Raw genomic sequence first — 12348 nt, forward strand, 5'->3', positions numbered from 1 at the left:
GGATCATACTCGGGCCGAATCTGGGATGCAGCCGCGCATGCAGTGACTGCTTTAGCCTTAGACGACCTATTGTTTTGAATTTAAAAAAGTAAAGCCACATGGTACAATCTGTGATCGGTTGTCATAAAATTCCATCTTTATTGTTATCTTTGCTGTGAAAAACATGTTTTTTTAAAGATTTATATTAATTTAAAGTCGGATCGACAGTTATAGAGGGGAATAGTAAGACTTTTCTACTATGTGTAAGAGAATATCGAAAATGATTTACGAAAGGTCGATTTATTTAGTAAGTTACTGGTCCAAAGTAACTTTTAGGAACATCGGGCGATAGACATGTACGTCTCGGAAGCCCCTGCTATCTGATACGTTTTACAGGTGACCTTGACATATTATCTCTGACAGATTTAACACTTGATCTCTGGGAGACTTAGCATATCATCTCTGGGACACTTGTTGTTTGTTTTTTAACGCCGCGCTCGGCAATATTCCAGCTATATGACCGCGGTCTGTAAATAATCTGGACCAGACATTCCAATGATTGATATCATGAGCATCGATCTACGCAATTGGGATACGATGACATGCATCAACCAAGTCAGCGCGCCTGATCACCGATCCCGTTAGTCGCCTCTTACAACAAGCATAGTCAGTCGCCTTTTACGACAAGCATGGGTTGCTGAAGACCTATTCTACCCCGGATCTTCACGGGTAACATGACATCTGATTTAAGAGACTTGCTAATCTGATTCTTGTTCTAGTGATTCAGGTGTTGATCAGGTGTTCCTTGCTCTTCTGAGACGGTTGGCTGTGTTGTCAAGCTTAGTCTGTGTAACAATACTGAAGCTACAATCACGAGCTGGCATACACTGATTGTTGCCATGTGGGCCTTTGAATCAGAACTCTTCTTTTTCCCAGTTAATCTGTTCCGGATTTATGTTTCCAAAACCAAAGTATCGATGGTTAAAAAATAAAATAAGGATTTTTAGATAAATAATTCAGGTTAGGTGAATATTGAACATTAAAATAAAAGATATGGTAGTGTTAAAATTTTAATTGACAAATGAAATATTACTTTGGCCTCGGCAGGAAGGGGAAAATGTCTGTTGTCAAACGTTTAACTTATTCCACATTCGTGATTGTCTTTTTATCACCAGCCTCAGTCAGTATTTGTCGAAAGTTTGGTGAGTCTTAGTCAAAGTACTGTAGTTTTCTCACCAGGACGTTACAGATCAACGTTTCTACTTGTGCTAAAAGCGGGTGAGTGAATTTTCATCCAAACAATTTCTATGTAACAGTGACATGCGAACAACATACTACGTGAGCTAGTTATGTGTCATACATATAGGTGTACTGAATCATCATATTCGAACGAAATAAATACATTCAGAATCTTACACATCCGAATATAGTACCTGTATTATCAGCACGTTTTGTATATAAAAAGAATTAGTCGTAGAAAGGAAGTATCGTCCTCTGTGACACATAGAACATTGCATCGAGAAGCTAGGAACAGTGTGCACATGAAGTCAACATACAATGAGTCTTGTATAACACCAACAATGGTGTCAATATTACGTCAACAATGGTGTCTGTATTACGTCAACAATGATGTCTGTATTACGTCAACAATGGTGTCTGTATTACGTCAACAATGGTGTCTGTATTACGCCAACAATGATGTCTGTATTACGTCAACAATGGTGTCTGTATTACGTCAACAACGGTGTCTGTATTACATCAACAATGTTTGTATGACGTCAACAATGGTGTCTGTATTACCTCAACAATGGTGTCTGTATTACCTCAACAATGTTTGTATGACGTCAACAATGGTGTCTGTATTACCTCAACAATGGTGTCTGTATTACGTCAACAACGGTGTTTGTATGACGTCAACAATGGTGTCTGTATTACCTCAACAATGGTGTCTGTATTACGTCAACAACGGTGTCTGTATTACCTCAACAACGGTGTCTGTATTACGTCAACAACGGTGTCTGTATTACCTCAACAACGGTGTCTGCATTACCTCAACAATGGTGTCTGCATCACCTCAACAATGGTGTCTGTATTACGTCAATAACGGTGTCTGTATTACCTCAACAACGGTGTCTGCATTACCTCAACAATGATGTCTGTGTTACGTCAACAACGGTGTCTGTATTACCTCAACAATGGTGTCTGTATTACGCAAACAGTGATGTCTGTAATACGTCAACAACAGTGTCTGTATTACCTCAACAATGATGTCTGTATTACGCCAACAATGATGTCTGTATTACGTCAACAACGGTGTCTGTATTACCTCAACAATGGTGTCTGTATTACGTCAATAACGGTATCTGTATTACGTCAACAATGTGCCTGTATTACGTCAACAACGGTGTCTGTATTACGTCAACAATGGTGTCTGTATTACGACAATAACGGTGTCTGTATTACGTCAACAATGGTGTCTGTATTACGCAAACAGTGATGTCTGTAATACGTCAACAACGGTGTCTGTATTACCTCAACAACGGTGTCTGTATTACGACAATAACGGTATCTGTATTACGTCAACAATGGTGTCTGTATTCCCTCAACAATGGTGTCTGTATTACGTCAACACTGGTGTCTGTATTACGCAAACAGTGATGTCTGTAATACGTCAACAACGGTGTCTGTATTCCCTCAACAATGGTGTCTGTATTACGTCAACACTGGTGTCTGTATTACGCAAACAGTGATGTCTGTAATACGTCAACAATGGTGTCTGTATTACCTCAACAATGGTGTCTGTATTACCTCAACAATGGTGTCTGTATTACGTCAACAACGGTGTCTGTAATACGTCAACAACGGTGTCTGTATTACATCAACAATGTTTGTATTACGCAAACAGTGATGTCTGTATTACGTCAACAACAGTGTCTGTATTACCTCAACAATGGTGTCTGTATTACGACAATAACGGTGTCTGTATTACGTCAACAATGGTGTCTGTATTACGCAAACAGTGATGTCTGTAATACGTCAACAACGGTGTCTGTATTACCTCAAAAATTGTGTCTGTATTACGACAATAACGGTATCTGTATTACAACAATGGTGTCTGTATTCCCTCAACAATGGTGTCTGTATTACGTCAACACTGGTGTCTGTATTACGCAAACAGTGATGTCTGTAATACGTCAACAACGGTGTCTGTATTACCTCAACAATGGTGTCTGTATTACGACAATAACGGTATCTGTATTACGTCAACAACGGTGTCTGTATTACCTCAACAATGGTGTCTGTATTACCTCAACAATGGTGTCTGTATTACGTCAACAACGGTGTCTGTGTTACCTCAACAATGGTGTCTGTATTACGTCAACAATGGTGTCTGTTTTACGTCAACAATGGTGTCTGTATTACGCACGAACATTTCAAAGAGCGTCACATGCAACTCAGAGTGCTCACTCAAAAGGTGTTAGATCACGGCACGGGAATAGGGAGTTAAATATAAGATATGTATCGTACGAAGGATATATAATCATATATAGATATTTGTTTAAGACTTTGTATTCCTGTGATCAGGGTTTTTCCGCAAGGCTTGAGTAAATTTTATGCATCGGTGACCAAAATGATGTCTGATGCAGTTCCGTATTTTGATGTTCCCGCGTTTGTGCAGCAGAATACTTGACTTGCCTTTGCATTTGTTTAAGTTGTGACTGATGCCACGTATCAGTGAATAATACAGTTTGTGGCTTGTTTTAAATATCCCGCACTATGCCTAACAGGGGAAGATAATGTGCATAGTAACGTGAGAATTTAGAGTTACTTGCCCTTGACATGTGTTTGTCAACATGACGGAAAATCAAATGTGTCCTTCTCATGTTAGCTCTACAGCGAGTAGTATTTTGTCTAAGGTCGGATTCGAAGTTTACCCTTTTAAGGTAAGTTAAATACAAACTTTGGAACCCCAAAACACAAACAGAACACCATATTATGCCACGCATTCAAAAGAAACAACCATTCTGATTTTAACAACAGTTAAACCAAAGACGTATATACGTATATATTTGTTTTTTTTGTCACAGATGTAAAATTTGATTGGATCCTTGTGACTGGATATAACACATTTGATTTGCAAGTTACGTTAATCGATTTCGTCATATCGATGAATTCTTGAATTAAATTAGAAGATTTTGTTGTTAAGAAGCTGATCGTCAGTTTCAAATTGAACGAAATCGTAGCTATATATTGTTCTGGCGTTACTGACATGTACTGGACACTATGTCATATATATATATTAATTACCAGTAGTTGTCGTAGAGTAAGTACATAGGTATGGTTTTACCACAGGACTTGTAATGCAACATTTGGCAGTATGTGATGTGGTCACTACTAGGGCAGGGACGGGCAACTCAGGTACTTGGGTCGGGTGGGTTCTGGGCAGGACCCAGGTACCCACAGGACTACCCGGACCCGTGGCTAGTTTTTGATATATTGTTTAATGGAAAAATTATGTAGAACTCCATGGTTACACTAAAGAATAAGTCTTCAGCATCCCATGCTTGCTGAAAAAGGCACCTATGCTTGTTGTAAGAGGCGACAAATGGGATCAAATGGTCAGGCTTGCTGACTTGGTTGATGCATGTCATCGTTTCCCAATTGCGTGGATCAATGCTCATGATATCAGTCCCTGGATTGTCTGGTCCAGTCTTTTATTTACAGACCGCCGTCATATAGCTGTTATATTGTTGAGTGAGGCGTTAAACAACAAACAAACTAATGGTTGCATTTCTTTCTGACAATGCACATATTCCTTCAGACTTTTATAAATTTGAATAAAGATAAAACTTCTGTCAACTTCAGTGTATGCATGACGAGATCGTTTAATTTATAAGTGTACATCTAAATACATTTTTCCAGGGCTATGGTCAAACTATTCCCAATCGGACATTTTGTACCCATCTCTTGAGACCAACAGCGCGAAGCGAGTAGGGTAGGCAGTGCCGTAGCCAGCTGTTTTTTTTTTATATAGAAAACAGTTTTATTTGAATCGAGTTGGGGACAAGTGATACTTGTACAAATATTTGCCCCCCCTACCCCCTGTCAAAAAAAGTTAACTACGGCCTTGGTAGGGTAATAGGGGGTTGAGTACCCAGGTAGTAAATTTGGACTTGTCCCAGCCCTTGTCACTACCAGTGTCACAGTACCATGGCCTGTTATATAGTACTATGACACAGTAATCTATTTTCTTATCTTGTTGCTAATGTTTGCGCTTCAAGCCCCTGTGAGTTTTACAGGTAGACATTGTATATACCTGTAACAGTAGGAGTGCAGACTTTGGATATTTTTGTTGGCAATGAATTGTGGTTTGGAATTATACAAACACAAATGCTTGCATCGGACCCACAAATCAATAGCTAGTATAAGTTACTCTCTTTTAAGCAATTTGAATTGGAGGTGACATCTGTCTCACCTCATTTTCACCTGAAACTGAAAGCAGGTATACTGCAAGGGAGGTGACTAATTAACAGTTGTAAATTATTTTTGTCAGATTGGCTGGTACAATGAACAAGTACAAAAGGTGTTTGCCCTGCCGTACCCGGAGGACACCTTGGCATTCATCGTCATCAGTACACCAGAGATGTTTGAAAAAGCCTTCAAGCCTTTCATCTGCCGCCAGGCCTGCACAGGTGTCCGTGACCCCATCGACGAATGTATGATGCATCAATTCAGCCTCATTAAACAGGTACCTACTGTCAATCAATAGGACATTTTTCCAGCTCCAGTGTTTACAAATACAAGTAGTAGAATGAGTTTCTTTTTTTTGCTGATTTTATTATTAATGTTTTTTCACAGGTATTGTGTCTTGTGAGAATATTTCATTCAAATTTTTATTCCTCTGAAATTTAAGGCATTTGTATGAATGATCCCAGAGTGAGTGAGTATGGTTTTACGCTGCTTTTAGCAATATTCCAGCAATATCAGGGCAGGGGACACCAGAAATGGGCTTCAAACATTGTACCCATGTCGGGAATCGAACCCGGGTCTTCGGCGTGACGAGCAAATGCTTTAACCACTAGGCTACCCAACCGCCCCGAATGATCCAAGATATAATGTCTCTAAGACCTTGTCACAAATTTCCAGTCTGATTTTTGACTTGGCCACACCTGCACCGAAACTTTTTTTTCCTCACCTGAAGGAAAGTCAAGTGAGCTTATGTCTTGGCCTGATTGTCTGTCATCTGTTGTAAACATTTTTCTCCTAAAAAATCACTTGACTTTTGAAGCTGAAACTTCACCTGCTTGTTCACAGCAATTTTGACATCCCAATTTATTCATGAGGTTTGAATCTGATTTTAAATATGGTTTATTTTTAACCTTGATTTGACCAGGAAGACTATATATAGAAAGAGGGACTGGGAACTAATAAGCCGTTTTTCTATGGTATATAGTGGAGCCACTAATTAATGTGTGCCTTGCTGGCCGATGGTCAAGCTCCAGTGTGCTCATTGCCGATTCAGTGCGAGACAGTGAGAAATGGGAACACCACTGCTCGCTGGTTCCCACGGTTACTCAGAAATACACGAAAACATAATCAGGATGGTGTCAGGAACCACTGAAAACAGCTGACATTTAATCTGATAGTGTTATGTCCCTTTGTCACGGTTTACTTCCAGCTCATGATGTCTTGGTGATATCCACATCATCATAAACATAAACAACATCACTCATTTCTAATTTCAGTCAAAGGTCAACTTTCATTTACATTTCGACAACTATTCAGTTTGGCCTGCCCAAAGAATATTCCCTAAATTCCCCTATTTTAATTCATATCCAATTTCCTAAATTAAGTATTTTAAATTGTTAGAAAAACATCTGACATCACAGCTGTCATTGAAGTATAAACAAAGAGGATATTGGAAATGAATATAGATTGACCTGTGTCTGTAGATAGGAACTGTGATCTAACAATCACAAGGCATGCCCATGTAGACAGGACCTCATTAGGATTTGTGGACAATTGACCAGTCAGCATTTTGGCTGTTGTTAGAGAACATCGGTAGTAGATGCTTCATACCGTTTTTTTTAATCTTTTCAACTCCAAAATCTTCTCTTACCTTTTTAGTGGTATAAAACTTAAAAAGAAAATGTGGTATTATGCTTTCTATGTCGAAGAAGATCACCCTTTGTCTTGTGTTTCTGCTACGATAAGACTTAGGTACTAATGTGTGATTGATCTCAGCTATGGTGTCTCTAGAACCTGCTCACATACTTTTGATCCGAGTTTAAACATGGCATTCTTACATTATGTTTCAGGTGAGCTTCACAGCCTTGTAGCTCTATTTTATTATTAATTCATTCAGAATAGACTCATTTGCAATTTATGGAAAAGAATGTTGATATTTTTACTTGGTGACCTTACAGTTTTATTTCTTGCAATTCATGTCAGATTGCAATGTTTCCAGGAATTTCCTGAGGGAGAAGCTGAAACAATTCATGACTTTGAATTGCATCCAAATCGGCGCCCAAAAGTCCTTGTACAGACTGCAGGCCATGTTGCTGGGGCAGCCTACTACTACCAGGCATCTGATGTCAAAGGGAACCCTTGGGGTGACAAGGTGAGCTAAGTGGGCGGGGGAGTATACTGATACTACACATCTGATGTCAAAGGGAACCCTTGGGCTGACAAGGTGAGCTATGTGGGTGGGGCAGTGTACTAATACTACACATCTGATGTCAAAGGGAACCCATGGGCTGACAAGGTGAGCTATGTGGGTGGGGCAGCGTACTAATACTACACATCTGATGTCACATTTGAGTCAAGGGCGATCTCGTGTGACATTGGCTCTTGTCAAGCTGAGTGAGTGAGCTCTGTCTGTTCAACGACCATGCTGTTGATGTTGCTCTTCTGTCAGAGGCATGACGACATCTGACTGGTCTCAGAGATAAATAGCTATTGGGATCGATGCTCATGATATTAATCACTGGATTGTCTGGTCCAGACTTGATTATTTACAGACCGCCGCCATATAGCTTGAATATTGCTGAGTGCAGCGTTAAAAAACAAACCAACCAACCACAGATAACTAAGTGATTGTTTTTGGCCTTTGAATGCCACACTTATCAGTATTCCAGTAAAAACATGGTGAAGGTACAAACAAAGGCACCACTGTCAATCTGGAGAACTGAACCAGCTTTAACACTTGGTCACCGTACCGACACCTGCAAGCTCCTCGCAGCGACACCCTGGACACGGAGCTCTCCACACTCCGTCGCAGTGGTGACTCAGCATAACATCACTGCCATAGGCTAATTTGCATATCACGTGACCGGACTTTTCTCTTGTTTGTATTAAACACGCTTTTTCAGAAATCAGTATAGAACGGACTAATGCAAGTATTTTGGGGCGCTTTACATATTGTTTTGCATAACTATATAGATATGCTACTACAACTGCGACAGTGAGTTGCATGACAATATATATTTATGCATCAAAGTGACCGTGTCGCTAGCTCTCCGTTGGGCTTCGATGACAGCACCAGGAACCGTACAACCAATGTAAACATAGGATAACTACACAAAAACAAGTAGATTTTTACATATTTGCATACTTTCTCAATGAAAGTTAACAATTCTTTGACATTTGTTTATGAAAATGTGTAGACTTGTCAAACATGAAACGGATGAAAAGCATATGCAATATCTTGAATGGACTGTGAAAGATGTGACGAATCGTCACATGGCGCTGGCCTGTGGCAGAGGTACTATGCTAGCTGGCTGCCGGCCGCATGGAACTCTGGGTAGGAGAGTGGGAGCTCTCTATACTATCGGTGGCGCCAGGGAGGTGATGCAGGTGCCACATGCTGGGGCTGGCAAGGAGCTTGCAACACCTGATCACGCTTGAGTTGGTCCCCTCACTTGTACTATTTATACCCCCAAACTAAAAGGGTGGGGCTATATAGTTATACCAAGGAATTCTGTCCGTCAGTCCGTCCTTCGATATGTCCTTCCATGGACATTTGTGTGTGCGACCTTTTCAAATTTGATGAACACTTTTTATACCTATGGGAGAGGTGCAGTCCGAAGTTCAATTTCAATATTTGGATTTCTGAAAACATACAGCTTTTTTCATTTTTTTACTTTGAATTCTTTTACTTAAACATTTGTGCGACCTATAACAAGAAAACTTCTTCATGGATTCTTTTCCAATTGGGGGTACAGTTTCTATACCATTAGATGTGCAGTGTGAGGTTTGTTTTCAATATTTGGATTTTCTAAAAAATACAGCTTTTTTTTCATTTCTTTATGTTGATTTTTTGTCTTGAAACATTTGTTGACCTATAACTGGAAGACTACTTCATGGATTCTTTTCAAATTTAGGGAAAAGTTTTCATCTTGATATAAGAGGTGCAGGGCAAAGTTTGATTTTGATATGTGTATTTTCTGACAAGACATTTTTGTGAATTTGTTTACTTCAACATGTGTGCGACCTAACTTGAAAACTGTTTCATGGATTCTTTTCCAGTTGTGCAGTGCAAAGTTTGATTTCGATAAGTGGATTTTTCTGAGAAAATATTGCTTTTTTCATGTTTTGAACTTAGAAATACATTGGGGGAATTAATGAACCCTGTTCACTATTGTCTTGGTCAATATATTACCTTGTGTATCCATGTTTTGTTTCCATGTATGGTCTTCTTTGTAGAACTACAAGATGATTTATAAATAGACTGTATGACTGAACTTGTATGCAGTGATGTCATGCGTTTTCTGTTGCAGAAAATATATGGTGTGAGCGTACATCCGAAATATGGAGGCTGGTTTGCGTTACGAGGAGTCATAATATTCAGAAATGTGCTTCATCCAGACCTCCCCCGGAAGGACCCCCCAGATGTAGTGTCCACATCATCACTACGCAAGGAGCTCCTGGACAGGTACAACAACAACTGGCAAGACTGGTCATTCAGGGACGTCGTGCCAGTCGCTCTGAAGTATTCAGAGGAACAAAAGTTGTACTTTTTAACCCCACCTAAGGACAGGAAAGAGCTCATCATGAAAATAATTAAACAGGAGAAATTCATCTAGATCGTCACAATTGAGAGTAATTGTACTTGTGAGAATCTTTTGCACTTGAAGATAAATTGTAACCTGTAGTTTTAAAAATGAAGGCATATCATTACACGTTTTGTTTTCCAGCTCCACATTTTGTTTTCCAGCTCCACATTTTATTTTCCATCTCCACATTTTATTCAATGCATATTTCTACCGGGGTGTTTTTTTTATTATACAAGCAGCTGTTAGCAGTCATGTTGTTATAGAACTGCTGATTTATTTATTTTTTCACCTTAGTTTGTTAACAGTTTCATTATCAAAATGTTGGCCAAGTAGCTAGGGGGATCAACATTAGAAATGACATGGTTGAGGGTCCATGTTAGAATAGGTCCACAGGGCTTGTGTTGGATCGGGTGGTCAGGCTCGGTGATTTGGTTGGGGATCCATGTTAGAATAGGTCCACAGGGCTTGTGTTGGATCGGGTGGTCAGGCTCGGTGATTTGGTTGGGGATCAATGTTAGAATAGGTCCTCAGGGCTTGTGTTGGATCGGGTGGTCAGGCTCGGTGACATGGTTGGGGATCCATGTTAGAATAGGTCCACAGGGCTTGTGTTGGATCGGGTGGTCAGGCTCGGTGATTTGGTTGGGGATCCATGTTAGAATTCGGTCCCCAGGGCTTGTGTTGGATCGGGTGGTCAGGCTCGGTGACATGGTTGGGGGTCCATGTTAGAATAGGTCCACAGGGCTTGTGTTGGATCGGGTGGTCAGGCTCGGTGATTTGGTTGGGGATCCATGTTAGAATAGGTCCCCAGGTAAAATGTCGTATCGGGTGGTCAGGCTGGGTGACTTGGTCCCAAGGGATTATGTTGGAATGGAATGTTTCTGACAGCTGTGGTGAACAACAAAGCAAGTTTCAGAGCCCAACCAGTGTTAGCCATCTTGATGCTAAATAGGAACAAACCAGAAAGAATTTGCCGACTGCCGTATCAGAAGTGTAGGTTCTCCAAAAGATAATTCTTTTCCGACTCAATATCATCACCTCATAGTGTCTACTGTATGATAGATGATAATCTTCTTGGTTTCCGGTTAATGTAATAATTATGTAATCTTATATTGAATTTTGAATGTAATCCTTGTTATTGTCATTGTTATTTTTTATGCCAGCACTCCACATTGAAAATATATTTGGACATATATTTATAGCATTTACTTGATTGTTTTACACAGTATTCACAATCTGTGTGTGGTCCAGTTGTTATCTGCAGCCCAAACAAAGCTGCTGGGACTACAGAAATGGGCTCCGTCCATCATGCTTCTGGAGCATGACTGATAAGCCATTCACTATTTCTTGATGAAACTTTGTATACACATCAGTCATATGCTGAACTGGTGCCATTTGCAAATTAAGAATAAATACAAACATTATGCATTTCTAAGCAACAGGCTGGACTTGATAGGTTGAGATGATGGTAGAGTTTGTTTCTGTTGTGTTCTGAAGGTACAGTTTTATCATGTCTGTTATCTCCACAAGTTTTAGTATGAACATTTTTGGGTATAATGAAATATATGACATATGTTTTTACATGCGTAAAAAGGTCGGGGATGTTGATGACTTTGTTTCTTGTTGAATGTAAGTGAGAACAGACTCGGTTGTTTTTTTTCTGGTTCTGTATTGTTTAGAATGATGATTGGGGATTCTCTGTTTATCTTCTCTTGCCATATGAAGATCCCAAGCTCCTCACAGCGATAGCCCGTTAGCGGAGCTCTCTATACTATCGCTTCCACCGGTCAAAGCTCCTCACAGGGATAGCCTGTTAGCGGAGCTCTCTATACTATCGCTTCCACCGGTCAAAGCTCCTCACAGCGATAGCCCGTTAGCGGAGCTCTCTATACTATCGCTCCCACCGGTCAAAGCTCCTCACAGCAATAGCTCGTTAGCGGAGCTCTCTATACTAACGCTGCCACCAGTCAAAGCTCCTCACAGTGATAGACCGTTAGCGGAGCTCTCTATACTATCGCTGCCACCAGTCAAAGCTCCTCACAGGGATAGGTGGCAACAACCATGCTTGGGATATACTTGCAACCAACTGACCGCTATTATGTTTACAAACAAAAGATGACTGCCGTGTAGCCGAATACTCTTAACCCTGCTAAATTATTTTCTTTGTTTGTCAGCTTGAATTTGTGTTTCATTACAACTATCATGTATCACTATCTTGGTGCACTGCTCGTTTTGTTGACTTGTTGAGATATTTATTGCGGTTGAGTAAATAAAGACAAATGGAAAGTACTGGTAAATCTGTTCTTTATTTTTGTTA

General features: G+C 40.1%; 1 protein-coding gene across 1 annotated transcript; it reads left to right on the plus strand.

Moving 5' to 3' along the window:
• Positions 1 to 3777: 3777 nt before the first annotated feature.
• Positions 3778 to 10531, plus strand: LOC124146274 (cyanocobalamin reductase / alkylcobalamin dealkylase-like). The gene is made up of 4 exons (XM_046516501.2): positions 3778 to 3923; positions 5534 to 5728; positions 7448 to 7600; positions 9759 to 10531. The coding sequence occupies exons 1-4, from the start codon at positions 3834 to 3836 to the stop codon at positions 10062 to 10064; spliced, it is 744 nt and encodes a 247-aa protein (XP_046372457.1). The 5' UTR covers positions 3778 to 3833; the 3' UTR covers positions 10065 to 10531.
• The last annotated feature ends 1817 nt before the right edge of the window (positions 10532 to 12348 follow it).

This window comes from Haliotis rufescens, unplaced genomic scaffold (genome assembly GCF_023055435.1).
Source record: "Haliotis rufescens isolate VD_foot unplaced genomic scaffold, xgHalRufe1.0.p SCAF_2, whole genome shotgun sequence".
NCBI classification, from domain to species: domain Eukaryota; kingdom Metazoa; phylum Mollusca; class Gastropoda; order Lepetellida; family Haliotidae; genus Haliotis; species Haliotis rufescens.

Coding starts and splice junctions, on each gene's coding strand:
- LOC124146274 (XM_046516501.2), top strand. CDS start 3,834: ATGACGGAAAATCAAATGTGTCCTTCTCATGTTAGCTCTACAGCGAGT. Junction 3,924..5,533: donor TCGAAGTTTACCCTTTTAAG/GTAAGTTAAATA, acceptor TATTTTTGTCAG/ATTGGCTGGTACAATGAACA. Junction 5,729..7,447: donor AATTCAGCCTCATTAAACAG/GTACCTACTGTC, acceptor CAATGTTTCCAG/GAATTTCCTGAGGGAGAAGC.